Source organism: Schistosoma mansoni, chromosome W (genome assembly GCF_000237925.1).
Source record: "Schistosoma mansoni strain Puerto Rico chromosome W, complete genome".
Taxonomy (NCBI): domain Eukaryota; kingdom Metazoa; phylum Platyhelminthes; class Trematoda; order Strigeidida; family Schistosomatidae; genus Schistosoma; species Schistosoma mansoni.
This window is the reverse complement of record NC_031502.1, coordinates 11,934,019-11,951,286: the sequence shown is the minus strand read 5'-3', so window position 1 is coordinate 11,951,286 and position 17,268 is coordinate 11,934,019. Positions and strand designations below refer to the sequence as shown.

Here is a 17,268-nt window from a genome sequence, read left to right as displayed (position 1 = left end):
TCTGTTTTTTTTTAACCCTGACCAGCATTGACTAATAATAAACAGATTTGTTAATATTTGGCCACACTCGCTTTACATCTCATAAAATACGTTGAATATCATATGTTACAATGTGTTGGTCATTTACTTGTGGCACTTTTTGCTTTATCCTTATACATAGAGTTTCCTGGTGTGCTGCATTGGGTAGTGGTTTATCATAATCTGTGGTTATCATAATCAAGATTTTTCTGCTCTGCGCACTTTAAAAATGACATCTACGAAGCCTGGAGAATGGGTCATGCAGGCTCTGCTACGTCAGTTAACAAACGTAGCCCAATTGAAGATTGAGAAAGCACTTGGAGATGGACAAGAAACAAACCTCGTGAAAAGCATGAAACTAAATGAAGATACGGCATATGAACATCTCATAAGTGCTTTTGGTGTTGCCGCTGAATTCGCTCTTCCTTCAATTTTGTCGACACTTTCACTGTGGTATAGATCTCAGCACTCATCTGGGAGATATTATCAACTCCACCAGTTTCAGTCTTTAAGTTCAGCTAATGAGTACATTGGAAAAGTTACTTCAATGGCAGTCCAACGTCCTTTAGCTAACGATAGTAATCATGTTGTTGAAAGTCAACAAGTTTCATATCTTGCTGCCAATAAATCAGAAAAGACTATCAAATGTGCCTCAGAATCATCTTCGCTGTCAAAATCTCACAATTTACCTTTACCAGAGTTATCTGTTCTATTTGAACGACGCGATGTATGTTATCACACATATCTATATTACATTTTAATTTCAGCTTGCCATTGATATTATATTCTGTCATGTCATGCTTGCGGTTTTAAAGCAATTGCCTTTTCATCCAGGCCATAATGATGTTATTGAATCAATCTTAGAGCAATGTTTCGGAAGATTCAACTATAGAGAGGAGTAAGTCTTTAACGTTTTTCTTAAAGTAGTGCTATTTTTGACCGGACAATGTAGAATAGCTGTAAATTAAAACAATTTTCCATTCATATGGTTATCTAAGCAAAAGCTTTTAAATCCCAACTTAAATTCATTCTTTAAAATTTTAATCATTACGCGAGGTTCTCATATATTTGTTCAGCTATTACTGTTTTTCTGCCGAGCACTCTTTTATATTGGTGATGTGACTATCGAAAATGTTTTTGTTTTTGAAAAAAATACAGTTTGCAGCCGAAAAACAGTGAAAATATTAATCTCGTCGCTGATCTATACGCAGAAATTGTCGGACTGTTATTCCAGTCAAGGTAATTTTGTTGCGTTTTTTTTAATTATTCATTTTTTAACTATACATGTACGATACAAATGTATGCAACTGTTTTAAAATGGGACTTTTATTTCATAGATTTACAGTAGATAGTTAATTTTTACCTCAAGCCCCAAGTTTCTTACTTGTGTACGTTCAACTGTTCACAAGTATTGGTTAAAAGTCGTATATCCAAATAGCGCTTTATTATTACGACTCAATATCCCCTCGGGAAGTTATTTAAATTTAGTACTTATCTAGACATAGGTATATTACTACCTATAAATATTCAAGATGATTGTTTCTGCTACTATTGCTGATAGTGACAAATAGTGGTATAATGAATCTTAATGGCTTAGCGCTTAACATATTCGATAATCAATAAAAAATATGCGTACATCACTATATCATATTATGTTATTCTAGACAGCTTACCAAGTTTACTTACCAAACACTTTCAAATAAGAATATGCTATTAAGGTTTACTGGGCTGTAAGATACTGTATTCGTAACTGGCTCATATATTTTTGTTCTATACTCAGATTTGCTCTGGTACGCCACAAATTTATGAGTTGTCTGAATGATCTACGATCGAAAGAAAACAGTCAAAATAACAGAGCTAGTATTGTATCCCTTATAATGGGGATGAAGTTTTTCCGAGTTAAAGTAAGTTTTTTTTACCGGTGATTATATCAATAAATTTAGATAAAATTGTGAACTATCAAGCTAAATTAAGCAGTACATGCTAACACAAGAGTAGGCTTTTTATTATTTAAATGTCCTTCATACTATGTGACCCATTTAAGCGGAATATTTCGGTCATTGAACCACTAAATTATCTGGAGTACGTATTTTTATGTTAAACTGCACTATATAAGTTTGTGTGCAGCCAAACGTATCGTTTTAGTAGTTTGTTCACGAGGTTTTGATTTTTTTATAGATTCCTTAGTTGCCTATTGGGTGTTTCTAACTATATTATTGTCCTCACTTGACAACAGTGTACCTCTGTATCCATTTAAGAGACTGATCAAAATTTCACAACTAGATCAGTAAGCTGGGTAATTTTTGCATGATTCAAATAAAACCTAATCAGTTTCGAATAAGTCCACTAGTCCAGTGTTTGGACCATATATCAAATGTAGTATTTATTAGCTATTCTGTTTGTAATTAATTATACAAATAATCCAAGGCCGTAATAGTGAAAGTAGTCTATACTGTTGAAGAAATAGCGTTTCATTTACTACATTTTAAGTATTAATATGGTAACACTCGAATCATAGTCTAAGAGTATGTTAACCTCCCCGTAGTAAAGCTAATATAATCACCAGTTTTGTTTTTGGAAATTTTTATACAGTCTGATGTTTCATTTTCTTAATACATTTCTACACTTCTAAAATATTTTTCAGATGCATCCAATCGAAGATTTTGTGAAATGTTTCACATTCTTACAAGAATTAGGTCAATACTATTTGGAAGTGAAAGAAATTGAAATCAAGCATGTACTCTCTGATTTGTTTGTTGAAATTTTATTGCCAGTAGCTGCTGTTGCACGCCAAGAAGTCAACATCCCAGCATTAAAAACATTTGTAGAAAATTTATATCCAACAAGTTTGGAATTGGCTAATAAGAAGAAACATATCCCAGTAAGTATCTTTTTGCATATATATTATATAAAATGATATAAAGTTGTTGCGCATTATTGAACGACTTGAATTAAACAAAGTGTTAGACCACATTTTATTATTATTTAATTACTAGCTTTTTTATTAACCCTGATGTTATCGGAATCTGCAGATTAGCATTACTACTACTACTTACGCCTGTTACCCCTCGTGGAGGAGCATAGGCCGTCCACCAGCATTCTCCATCCAACCCTGTCCTGGGCAATCCTTTCCAGTTGCTATCCATCCTTTTAATATCTGCTTTTGTTTCCCGGCGTAATGTGTTCTTTGGCCTTTCCCTTTTCCGTTTCCCTTCAGGATTCCAAGTTAGGGCTTGCCTCGTGATGCAGTTTGATGATTTCCTCAATGCATGTCCTATCCACTTCCAACGTCTTTTCCTAATTTCCTCTTCAGCTGGAAGTTGGTTTGTCCTCTACTACTACTACTTCTAAGGGATCACCCCAAAAGTGTGTGCAGACACATGTTTCTGCCAGTCTTGCAGAAATGTTTTGGATTTAAAAAATGCAAATTACATGCCATGATTATGGACACTGATTACTAGCTGATTAAGTGCTATTCGGATAGGTTGTTTATCATCGCACAGTAAGAAAATATCATCTCTATACTCAAGGTCATAAGATCTCTCTAAGAAGTAGCTTTGAAAGAAGTATTCGGTGGTAGTGTGTATTTGTTTCCGTAATGCCACTGTTGACAAAGTTTAAGAAGATTGGTAAGATTGAACAATTGAACAATAGTTATATCCCCTCACTCTTCCTGAGGTGTTTATATGCAAAACCTTCAAGGTATTAATAAAATCTTCAGCCACACCCTCCTTCAATAGGGTATCTCGATGCACTGCCCTGTCCAACAAATGGAAATCGACCCTGATGTCAAGAAACAGAACAATTATTGGCCTACAATAATTTGGTGGTGCTCTAATACTTGGTGAAAAGTGAAAATATGATGAATACATCTACGACTTGGTGGGAAACCAACTTGCTCCCCGCGACTCAGTTTATCTCGGGTTTCGTATCATCTGCAGATTATGACAAAAGCCATTAGTTTGGACACAACCAAAAGTAGATATCCCCCCTTAGTTGTCAATTAAATTACGTGGGTCCTTTCTAAAGATGGGGATGAAAATCTCTGAATTCCAAAATGTTTTAATGGTCTATGTTTCTCAAACTTTTACGAACAATCCAGTCAGTTGCCTGATCAAAAGTTCGACACCATCCATAAGAGGAGCAAGTGCTAGGTCGTATGTATGTAGTCTGGGCCTCTCCGGACGTCCGAACCAAGCAAGGGGTAATCGTTTTACAATCATAAGGATTACAAACAAAAGATTGTCACTCGTTGTTGATGATAGTTTTTTCAATTGACAGAGAAGACTACGTATTTAGTATCTTGTTATTGTTTGCAATATAATGTACAGGTAATATATGTGTAAACAAGTAGTTCTGATAAGTGTACCCGTTTAGAAGACAACTTTTAAGGTTGTGTAATAATTACATACCTTCATTGTACAGAGTATTTCCTCAACTTCAGTAGCTTTTCAAACTGCATTTATGCTTTTTTTTTCTCAAAGGCCTTATTCCCGTTAGTGACTTGCTTGCTGTGTGTTGGTACTAAATCATTTTTCTTGAATAATTGGACCAATTTCTTGTCTATCTGCTTAAGTCACCTTAAAAATCGGACTTCTAAAGTAGCTTTGGTCAGTTTGCAATCATTATCCTGCATACTGTGGTAAGTTTTAAGCTGTTAGTTTCAACGATCAAAATCAGTTATGTTATCATTCAACTGTTGGTACGATGACAAGTGTGTACTTTTGGTTTGACATTTTAATTGTTTGTTTATCCAGATCAACGTTGTACAAAAAGCAACTTATGCATTTTGTTCACCTATCTCGTTAATTAACGTTTACATTCGTCTGAAGTATATCACCTATGAAATTAAGCTGTTAAATGTTTTCGACTATTACACAGAGGGTCTTATGGATTTTTGTGTTCTGATGGCAATCGTGTTAATCCAATGGACTCTTACGTGTTATGAAAATCTAAAAAGTTACTGTTTGTTGTCCACTGATTACATTCTCTTTGTTGTGACTAAAAGGGTTTCTCTACGTATTATTGAATTATGGTTCACACGACATAATATAAGAATATAGTTATCTATGTAGTGAAATATTCTTTTAGATCTCAAAGTGAAGAAGTAACAGTGTCATAAATGTAAAACTGTCGGGAAGTGGACCAAGGACTCCGTTTTTAGCTACATAATCACAGAATCCAACGCTTACGTAGCAAGCCCATTCAACTACTGTATTATTTGTGTGTTCTCTGTAATGTTGTTGTTTACGAAATTGAGAGGACGAAAAGCGAATGTCCGGCACTTTAACCGGGTTGGTGGACACGGCGAGTCCACCTAGGGGAGTTGGAAAGCCCTGATTCCAAACCAATGGTGCACATGGGCTCCAGTATCCTGAGGGAACAAATGGCATGTGAATCAATCGTTGGCCACTGGCTACCATGGGACTGCATCTCCTCACGATGCTCCACTGCCTATGGATCAGACCTTTAGGTCAAAGGCTCCGGGTGTGGCCCCCTAAGAAAACCACGTGCTTCAGTTTCGGCGCCTGGGCAGTATCACAGCCCTCACACAAATCAAATGAGATTTGTGAGGCGCATATGTATCTGGTGCTTCCTTGTACCAATATTTATATGTTTACATAAATAAAATAAATATAACTGGTGTTCAGGCTTTTGAAAAATCTCGAGTAAACCCATAATTTTACTAGGAGATTTAGCCTGCATTAAATACTCATTTAGCGGGATATTATTTATTTATTGGAGTCAGATAAAGAAGAATTAATCCTCCACACTTATCATATCTGAAGTTTTAACAATAAATTAGTATTGTTAATCATTGTACAGTGTGTGATCGGCCTTTTACCGCGTAGAGAAAAAATACATTATGGATTTACATCTTATTGATTAAAGATGTACTGATTCCAGGCAGACTGTGTTAACTACCATCGACAGTTGTGATCACTTAAAAAGTTATTAATTGTTATAAATGTTTATTTCACTTGTACTCATAAACTTCTCAATGATACACGACCTCTAAATGTTATCACTGCTGCCTTTCAAATTATATTGCTATTTTTTCAAAATGGATCATTTAATTTATATTCAGGGTCTACATTGTACGTATCAAAGGTGAAAAACATACAGAAACTCAAACAAAATTACACACAATTATCAATAGTTTATTTCCAAAAAATCAGAAAATTATTCTACCAAAAGATGCACCGATCAATATATTTGTACGTATTATTCAATTTATTGCTCATGTAAGTGACTGTTGTGTAGTACCATAATTTGGATATTGACTCATTTTTTAAAACCTTTTGGCTTTGTTTGCATTTAGCCAAATAGTAAATGATTTAATAATAATTTAATATTATTTTGTTACGTTTAATTGATACATGCTATACATTTCAGTAGATATATGTTCGAGCTTTTTAATTACTATTATTAAGTTTTTAACTGAGATCGTGTTTCACTTACTTGAAGCCTGATAATTTGTTCAGACGCTTTCCAACAAGTCTGCCTCAAGGCCTTTTACACAAACCTGTATTTATCTAATTCGTTGAAATAATCACGATATATTACATGTAATCGATTATTAGGAAAAAAGTCCTGTTACTTTCTATGAATCAACGTATATTAAGGTGTTTTTAAGACCTTGACTGAATGGACGAGTTGTTGGTGACTTTTCGCACACGTCCACTTGGTTATCCAAATAAGCAAACAAGCTGTTAGTGTAGTTGTCTGCAGTGAAAATAGTAATCAAAGAATAGGAATATTTATTTCATTTATTTTCTGGTGATTGTTTATAATCTGAAATAGTTTAGTATTCCAGTTCTTAATTTACGTACTCAAATCACTTTGTGTGCATAAATTAGCGGTTCGAAAGGACACGGGTTAAACATTACATGGTTACAAACCTGTGAAAAAGTAATTGAAATGATGCTGATCACTAATAAGACGAGTGTCAAGTAGCATGAAACCCGGGTCCAGGGTTTCCTGTTGACAACTTCCAACCACCATCTTATCTCAACTTAGTGCACGCAGTGTCGAGCCACCTAGACTAGTGGTTACATTGCAACTTGATCAATAGCATTCGATCAGCATTAAGAAGGAATTGACACGCATGACATTGATTACCATTACTTCACTCGGAAAGTCCTCAAATCAGAACACAGTTAGACAGAAACGCAATTATATTCCAAATAACAAAGTTGGATGGAAGTAAGGATCATTATAAGAAAAACGTTAGTATATTTATAATTTTTTACGTAAGAAGACCCTAGAGTCTTCTCCAAGTATCTGCTAGCTCTGATTGATTAATAAATAGCCAATCAGCGTGTCCCTGTACGGAACATTCTTCAGTCCAATCTATATCTCTCTAACACACAGCCATTTGACTGATCCTCCCGGTATCCCACAGTGTCCGGAAATTCCATATACCTATGTTAATTTTTGCTCTGGTTGTCAAAAGTGGCATCGGCCTCGTGATTTCCTGAGAATTCCAACCTTTACCATGAGACGTAATGGACTGGATTTCATTGCTTAGTACTTTGTATGAAATCCAGAACGTATTCACAAAATTAGTATCCCAAGTGTATTACTTAATTGTAGTGATGAAACCATATTTATTGGTCACGATCTGAAAATACAATAGGCCGTTTTTTTGTATAAATTATTGTTGACAATCTTTGTTACAAAGAAAGTTAGTTTGCCTAATGGTCATACTGATACTTTTCTTTTTGTTTGTTCCTTTCAACCAGGAAAAGCTTGAGTTTGCCATGAAAGAAGTTATCATTGAGCGGCTAGGGGTGAATGGATTACAGAAAACTTTGGTGATGCCAGAGGTGAATCTAAATTATATATATATATATATATATATATATATATATATATTCACTCGCAGGATTACAAGCTAGTGTGTTTTGTATGTTTTTTAAATTCCATACATGCATAATACTATGCCGAGTGCCGAGTGGATTATTAGTGGGTCCTTACTAAATGGTACTTATTGATCCTATTTTAGTAGATCAATTATAAAGAATTAGTCGGTTTGCTCTAAATGAATTGATTATTTCTACTTTTTCTCACAGGTTGGATGACAACCTAAAATCAGTAAGACCACAAATGTTATGGTGATAAGATTTTCGGCAAGGAGAAGTAAAAGTTGTTATATGGGATATGCACGAGAACCTGCATATTTACCAATTATTCAGTACTTATATGGGTAATTCTTGAAGTTTTGAGAGAAAAAGCCAGCTTTTTCAACAGAACACTACCTAAAATTGTTTACACAGGAGGTTCGATATAGATTTAATCCAAAGCGAGGTATTCCCTTAAAATCATTTCAAATTATCTCACTTTTGACCACCTTTTCGTACGATTCTAAATGGTATCTCTAAGAATTAGGAATAAGGATTCTATTCGGCAATAAAAATATGTTTTGCAGTTTTTAATAAATAATTTTGACTATGTCATTATGTTATTTGTCGAAGTTGTACATCATCTAACTGGTTCTCTTCCCGTGAATTTCCTCAGACTAGTAATTGTCTGTAAGTTTATCTTTTCTCTACTTGTTATTCTTATTATTCTTTTTAGCGAATAAACGTAGGCATATGTGCATTTCTGCTGATTGCCCATGGTCTTCAACAGAAGGAGGGGGAACCGCCCATGCCTCAACAATGCATTGGTGCTGGCGGGGTTGGTGGTGGTTTTAGGCAAGCTGTTATTAAACGCTCTTTTCATGGTACCAATTTGAATGAAGCATTGGGTTCTTTATTAGGAATACAAAGTTATTTGGTACCTGTTCGAAGAGCATTTGAACACATTTTACGTCAGCTTGATACTCAAGTTTGTCGTCCAATGATGTTACCAAAACAAGAAGTTACTCAAAAAGAATTTGACGAGTTAATGACGTAAGCTGGACTTAATTTCATTGTTTTGAAGGTCTATGTTTCAAGTTTATGGTTTAGGTGTTTTCTTTTCCAAGTATTCGTATTACTTCTTTTTGAATAATGTTATTTTAAAAATCACATAGACATTTTAACTGCTTTATTTGACAGTTTTAAAACCTTTAACTTGACTACCTATTTTTTGTTTCTGAATAACAGCTTTTGAATGTACAGATATATTTAATGCATTTCCTTACCCTCGTGGCATGATATAGTCATCACAGATTTTATGAATCCACTGAATAAAAAGAAGTAATTTTAAGCAATCACAAATATTTCTGGTTTAGGTAAATGTTTTCGTCCTTTTTGAACTAAACTAGGGTTTCTAGTATAATTAGCTGAAAGTTTATGCTATCATATTTCTTGTAGATATATAAAAAGTGCTGTTAATGTTTTATCATACTTTTATTTCTATCAAGTCAAAGATCAAGGTACACCCAGTTAACGAAGCTCGAATAAAAAGAAACGCATGTCCTGGATTCCACTGATAGCCGAATTTCATCCATTCTTTAAACACTGACGCGAATGATTCTCATACTTTTATTTTTTGGGGTTGGTTGTTGTATGTTGGTAGGACACTATTCATAGTTGGTTGATCTCTGAGAAGTGTTTGTTCAGACCTTTAATGTTAATCAAATTTTATCGCTCAAGTTGCAATATGGTCACTAGCGTTAATGAATTGGCATTGCGTTCACCACATTGAGATGTTAAACATTTGGAGGTAGCAGACAGTAAACCCTGAACCTAGTTTCTTGCTAGTTGATGCTCGTTAGTGAGACGTAACTTTGGGTCCAAATAGCTCGTCAGCAATGTCTGAAACCGTGACGCTGGATGACACAGGTTTGAATCTCACAAAGAGTATAGGTCTTTCCAGGATTGCAAGTGTGCCACTGTCAAAAAGCACAAAATCAAGGTCTGAGCTTTTTTGGTGACTCTCTCCAACCATTTAATACGTTGGGTATTTGTCTGTATTTCTTTTTAACACATCTATCGCTAAATTTTTCTTAATTTTTCTGTTTTTTCTCATAATAAAGGGTACCATCTTTAGACTTCTTGCTTATCTATTAGTCCATCCTATAAATTCCACAATATTTCATTAATACAGCCATTTTGAGGGAGATTGTATCTAAATTCAGTTTTTACCATAACACATTCTGGAGCCATAGACATGTCGGTATTAGTTATCTTTATGGAACATTGGCAGTAGGCTCAGCTGTTTCTAAATAGTAGTCACCTGCCTTGCATCAACACTTCGATTGTGTAAGTAGTAGTATCTCTACTCCATGTATCAGAGAATCTTAAAAGATATTCCATAGTATAAAAAAATATTAGTTTACTAAATGGAGACAACTGTAAACTAAATGTAAGATGTTTTCTGGACATACCTTATCGGACTTCAACATTCAGTTTTTGTATGTATAAAAACAATATCTTTTATAATTTATTTGGGTTTACTTAAACACGATAGTTATCTCGCCTTTTTTCGAGTTGTTTTATCACCGTTTCTCATCTTAGTTAGAGATGCTTGTCGTTTATAAACATCGATGCCTCAAAAACACTAAATAACTTTTAAACCCATTTTGCTAATTTACTAAGCTGATGAGCTTATTCTGAACAACTCTCTCATTACCTTTAAAAATAACAATAGTATGAATAAATCATAAGGTAAATTATAAATGATGCTATGTCAATGATAATGTGCAATCTGTCCGCATGTTTAGTGTCCGTTTAATAATTTCAAATAGTCCACAACGAACTTGAAATGTACACAAGTATTTTATTTTTTAATGTACTGTTTTCTTTCATTTTGCTCGAATAGGGCAGATCGTAAACCTAAACTGGATTTACTAAAGACTTGTGTTGCCTGTATTCCTCGTCTGCTTCCTATTGATATGACTAAACAAGAGATTTTAGAAATACTAGCTAAAGTTTGTCTACATGTTGACGAAGATGTACGGAAAATGGCACAGCAAGCTATGGCCAACTTGATAGTCGAACTACCAGCTTATCGGGTTAAAACAATACAAGGTTGGTAAATATTTTAGTTAATTACTCCCACCAATATCGCTTAATGTACTTTTGTGAACGAAATTGCGATTCCAACGAATATCTTGCCCATATCATTTTCTGAATTCTATTACATACTCTATTTCTATTACCTTTACGAATAAGTGTTGTTTTCAACTGGGATCAATGGCTGTATATACAATAAAATATTGATCATTTTATAAATTCACAACCAATAAGATTATATTATCACCTACATATCTGCAGCTAATGCAGAGATCAAACATCATCTACAAAGTAAGTATAAATTTCCCAAACACAGTGGGCTTCCGTCTCCTTAACATCCCTAAAACCCTCTCCATACAAGTAGCGAAGCCAGGATTATGAATACTAATAAAACTTATTCGCATAGATGGACGGTGTTTCGCTGTAAGTTGAATGGCTAGATAATAATTGGAGTGGGTTTCTTTCGGTTTTGATTACTTTACTCCTATAAGCTTGGTTTTTATTTGATCAACTTGATAATCGAGCTCTTACAGTATACTCATCTAGAGTGCTTTCATGTTTTATCTGTTAATGAAAACTGTTTTGCTTATGAATAGTGATAAACAAACGTCATTTCGTTCATTCATACTAATTTGAAATTTGAGAAATCAAAGGACATGATCGTGTTGAAGTATATATATATATATTATTTATTTGAGCAATATAAACATTGGTACAAGGGGGCACCAAATACATAAGCACCTCACAATAATAATGAGATTATGAAGAGATAGAGAATGGAGGGTGAGTATAACAAAAAAGAAGAACAACAGTGAATAGAACTTGGCATATGAGAGTGAAATAATAATAATAATAATAATGTCAGTATTAATATTAATAATCGGAGAAACAGTCCAGTTAGGAAAAATGCAACCAGAAAGAATTCTTTCAGCTAAAGAATTTACTCTCACTTTTATAAAGAAGGTAAAATAAAGTTACAGCAAAATCGCCATTGGTTTCTATTCTGAGTCATGTCTGACAACGTCTCAAGCCACTGTTTTGCACTATCTCTAAGACCCCAACCAGGGAGTCGTGAAGGACCAACAGAAGCCAGTCCTGTACAGATTTCTTTCATACAACGACACCATGTCATACACTGACCACCTCTCCGCTTTTTCCTACCGATCATAGCGTCGCTAAATAATACACGATGTGGAATTCTCTGGGAAGACATTCGTAAAACGTGCCCGAGCCACCGAAGCCGGTGTTTCAAGATGGTGACACCAACTGAATTGCCGTCACAGTGCCCAAACACACGATACCGAACCTCTGCATTACCAACATAGCGTTGCCACTGGATGTCGGCAATCCCTCGGAGACAATGATGACCAAACACAAAGAATCGTCTCACATTCTCAAATGAGAGAGGCCAGGTGTTGCAAAGATAGGGCAGAACTGCTCTCACGGACGCGTTGTAGCTCCAACCTTTTACAGCCTGAATGACATCACGAAGGCGTCAAGGATGGTCCAGATTAGCATAACTCACTCTGACCTTCACAATACGTGAATTGATCTCATTAATCACGCCATCGCCAGCACTTACGTAGCAATCCGGATACACGAACTGCTCGACTACTTCTATCCGCTCACTACCCAGAGTGAGTACAGGTCCGGGGTCCTGCCAATCTTGTGAAAGTACTGTGCACTTAGAAGGTGCAAATCACATGCATTTTCTAAGGAAACTGACTAAGTGCGGATTGTATGGCTTGGGTATCATCTCACATTAAGATAATATCATACATATACTCAAGATCAAAAAGTCTTTCTCCTGGTAACAGATCCACACCACCATAACTTACATCCATCAGAGCTGTTTCCAGAACATCATCGTTGGCAAAGTTGAAGAGAAATGGTGACATTGGACAACCCTACTGGTCCACACTTCTTCAATTGAACAATGGAAAGAGGTGGTTTTATGCCCTCACTCTGCCTGAGGTGTTAGTATATAAGACCTTAAAGATGATAGTAAACTCCTCAGGCACACTCTTCTTCACTGGATAATCCCAGAGAACTGTCCCGTCCATGAAATCGAAGGTGGCTCTGATATCAAGAAACACAATGATTGTTGGTCTGCAATAAATATGACAATGTTTTAATATTTGGCAGAGGGTGATGGTAGCATCAATACATCCTCGACCAGAACGAAAACCAGCCTGCTCCTCGCGAGTCAATTTTCCCCGGGTTTTAAACAATCTGCGAATTATGACGGTAGCCAATAATTTGGACGCAATCGGAACCAGACCCTTTTTAAAGATAGCAAAAACTATCATTTCATTATAGGACGTTGGAACACTTATTGCCAAGGCTTTACAAAAACCCAGCCCGTTTCATGACCAGGTCTTCACCATCGTTAAAAGGGCCGGAGACATATCATTTGAGTTTGATGATTTGTGACACCTTAAGAGTTTGAGTTCCTTGCGCACGTTAGAGCGATGAGTTGACACAAACCAAGAAGGATAGAATAGTCTGACCGATGTTTCTGGAGCAGCAAGTCGGCTGAATTGTTCCTTGAAAAGCTTTGCTCATCGTCCAGGACATCGGTAGACGTTATTAATCGTGTTGTGTCCCGATAAGAATAGTGAATGGTAACTTTTGGATCCATTTATGGACCGATACTATGCATATATTTTTTATCGTATAATTGCTAAATAACTAAACTATTCATATTCATGTCCCCTTTATTATGAGTTTTATTTTGACTTATGAACTATTGTTATACGATTTACCATTCTTGAGTTATGCCCTGTCTATCATTTACCATCTCTCTTACTTACAGCCACATTTGGCTAAATCTTGTACAAATGTTGTTTTCCTATTTATGGTACGATGTGGTCAGTCTGTTTGGTATATAAACCCAGTATGCTTGAAATAAATGATTCATACCGCAGAGGCTCTTATTGGTGTTCTGGACTTAACTGGCTGGGCTAGGCAGAAAGCAGGGCCGACAAGTACTCTAGACTGCTCGTACGGGTTTAGTGTGTCATTGGTCCGGTCGACAAATCGCTGCTCTCTAATTAGCGGTATTATCACGTTCTACATTAACAGAGCATCGCAGCCACAAGTTATAACAGATTGACATCCTGTCAGCTTCACAGACTGTTTCATCCACACCAAACTCCTTGCTATCAGTGACTCAGATGGGCTGATAGGGCTTTCTGTAGTTACCAGAAGCTGCTGCTTTTTCCAACTCGTTCTCACGCTCCGATCATTAGGCTTTCGATCCTTACGCAAATTTGCGCTATTTCATTACGTAACAATTTCCATTTATAGTCAAACTCTCGGTCACTCGGAGTAGACCGATGTACTTAAATAAGTTGTAAGGAGCCTGTAGAAACTCAGCTCTTGTAACCGGGACGTTTCGCAAAGCGGCAAACGACTTTACATGCCATTTTCGTGGCTTCAAGTAATTGTAGTCAGTGCTCATCTATGGTTTCATCTAATCTATAATTTAAATTGACATACATAGTGTGGCACCTACTAAATCCGATTTCTACCTATTTGTCGTTAATTCACATGTATAATTTTTCACTTTTTTCTTGGTAATTTTCAGTTTTTATACAATTTATTCAGAAAAATGTAGCTGATACATCACCTCACCAACTAGATAGCTGTCTGAAGACTTTATTTCATCTATTAAATAATTGGAAGTTAGCATTGCAAAAAGTAAGTTGTATCATGGTGTGGATTGACCTACTAATATTTTCAGTATTGCCATGAACAGAAACGGTTGACTTTACATCCGAGACTCTTTCTCTGGGCTTGTCACTACTAATCACTTATTATTATTATTATTATTATTATTATTATTGTTATTGGTTAATGCGTTTTTATTCAGACGTTTTATAATTTCGATGTAATTTCCATCATAAGCTGGCCTTAATCTCCTTACTAAATAGTTTTCTTGACTGAAAAATAACTATAATCTCTTTGTATTTTAGATTACATAAAACGATTGTCCAAATCGATTTTTCAGTTTTAATCATAAAGCAACTGAGCTTGAATTTTTTTATTCATTATTCTGTTTCGGAGACTTTCTACTCAATTACTTCTGTTTGATGGCTTACTCTTTTATTATTCGTGACTTTAACTACTGAGGAACGTAAATCATCCATAGTTACCAATAAAATTTCTGAAATTATCTATAGCCACTGAATTTTATTTTATTTTTACATTTTAGGATGGGGCCGTAACGCCTAATATGTCTGAAAAATCAGCTTTATATGAAGCTGAAGGATTTGCTTTGGTCATGTTGTGCAGTTGTCGTTTAATCACTAGACGTTTATCTGTTCATATTCTCAGGAAATGTCGAGCTTTATCAAATTTAATCCAATCCGCTACTTATGATCAAACGTTAAAAAATCCAAATGATTCACGGGAATTGTGTTGTATAGATATTTTAGACCGTTCAGTGCCAATTATTTTGAAACATGTTTTGCCTATATTACCTTTAAGTGAAAGAGTAAGATAATATTCTATTCGTTAATATCTTAAAAGTGAACTATTCTGCTTTAGAAAAGTTTCACATACTCTTTAATTGGTTGTCAGTTGTCTACTTGTAATTATTTTTGTATATCCAAAATTTACTTGTATAGTTTTTCGCTGTCGAAGAACTTTCTGCTAGTATTAGGATAGAATCTTATTCCCCTGCAGATATAATATAGTATTTTGGGTATGTCAGAGAATTAATAAATTGTTGCAAGTGTATCAGCTGTAGTTGGGATTACTTGCAGTCTAGGTCTAAATTTTCCAAACAAGAAAACAACTGCGAAAACTCATTTGGTCTGTGCTAATTACTAGACTAGCATTTACATTGAGTTCCCGGTATACTTAAAAATAACATATAAGGATATCTGATAAGTATTTAGTAAGCTACATTTCTCAGATCCATTAAAGGAACACTTAATGGTCAGTATATTTGCCTGATTAACTATTGGAAAATAGAATTTACATTATTGGACAACTGGTTTGATCTACTTACATTGTAATGACTTGTATTCTACTATTGGAGAGCTTATTTATATATAACACTGGTTTTGCTAATTTCTTGTTTCTTTTTATAAATTTCAGTCTGCTTTGTCTTCAGTGTCTAACATGGATTTTTCTGTCTTTACGGAGCGTTCTCATCCTGTTTGGTTTAGTGGTAGTACACCGCCTGTATATTCACCAGTGGTTTTACCAGCTAATTATTTGAATAACACTCAGTACTCTGGTTTAATGTCTAACAATGACGTTCAGCAAAGTGAAGAAGTCCGATTTAATGGTCTATCAAATCTTCACGATCTTAACAAATTAAACAATTCTAATAATAATAACAACAATTGTAATACTAATAATAGTCCAACTGTAAAGAATCCAGTTACCGGTAACACAATTGAGAAATCTAAACCCGATGAATCTGTTGTACAGGAATCATTTACAAAAATCGGTAAGCACTGATTATTATTTTGAATAAAAGTTTGTTTGTGTTTACTGATTTACTTCACTGTAAACATAAGTTGATTGTCAGCTGACTTTCAATGTATCCATAACAGGTAAATATTTATTATTTTGTGTACAATCTTCTGAGTTTGTTGTATTGGTGCATATTTTCTCTTCAGGAAAATCTAACAATAGATTGTTATTATCAGAAGATAATCAAGTTGATACTCATGTCGTATTACTACTTAAAACTAAATGAATCCATAAATGACTTTCAATATTATCATGTATGCGAAACTATTTATTGCCTTTGAACCAGCTTCTGAACAAACAGTAGTACATTTCATAATGTCGGGGCTGATTTGTGAAGAAAACAGCATTTTTATGGTATATCTAATGTGTTTAGATAAATAATTTGTATTTGTAATTAATTAGAAGGTTGTCTATATGTTTTGTCAATGTTTTTAAAACTTTTTTAGAGTGCAAACTATTGAATGGTATTCTGCTTTTGTGAATTGTTGTTTAAAGCAATTAATCCCTTTGGTAAATTTCGATAGTGTAATAAGAAGATAATCTTCGTCTTCTTATTACACTATCAAAATTGTTGTTGTGTTCGTTTTGTGATAACTACTCTACCACTAGTAATCTAGTATCACTAATAGATATTTCATTCTTGCAACAATTTTGTTGCATCAGGATGTCGAATTTGTCCCAATCTTCATCTACCTCGTTTATTAACTGGATTAACTGAAGGTTAGTCATTTTTTCGGTTTTGATACTCGTGGATTGCAATCCTAACCTTCACTGTAAAGTGAAAAGGAAGCGAAATTTATAACAATGGTAGTGT

At 34.8% G+C, this 17,268-nt stretch overlaps 1 protein-coding gene across 1 annotated transcript in view; it reads left to right on the top strand.

Moving 5' to 3' along the window:
* Window positions 1-247: 247 nt before the first annotated feature.
* Smp_141860 (putative heat containing protein) overlaps window positions 248-17,268 on the top strand; it is a gene marked incomplete at its 5' end in the record, with an annotated part of 84,553 nt that continues 67,532 nt past the window's right edge. The window contains 14 exons of the mRNA XM_018788550.1: window positions 248-724; window positions 786-916; window positions 1,177-1,257; window positions 1,799-1,922; window positions 2,663-2,899; window positions 4,503-4,660; window positions 6,107-6,263; window positions 7,764-7,847; window positions 8,599-8,915; window positions 10,771-10,979; window positions 14,554-14,666; window positions 15,181-15,462; window positions 16,071-16,242; window positions 17,118-17,174. Coding sequence (XP_018654082.1) covers window positions 248-724; window positions 786-916; window positions 1,177-1,257; window positions 1,799-1,922; window positions 2,663-2,899; window positions 4,503-4,660; window positions 6,107-6,263; window positions 7,764-7,847; window positions 8,599-8,915; window positions 10,771-10,979; window positions 14,554-14,666; window positions 15,181-15,462; window positions 16,071-16,242; window positions 17,118-17,174 — 2,599 coding nt within the window. The remainder of the gene's footprint in view (window positions 725-785; window positions 917-1,176; window positions 1,258-1,798; window positions 1,923-2,662; window positions 2,900-4,502; window positions 4,661-6,106; window positions 6,264-7,763; window positions 7,848-8,598; window positions 8,916-10,770; window positions 10,980-14,553; window positions 14,667-15,180; window positions 15,463-16,070; window positions 16,243-17,117; window positions 17,175-17,268) is intronic.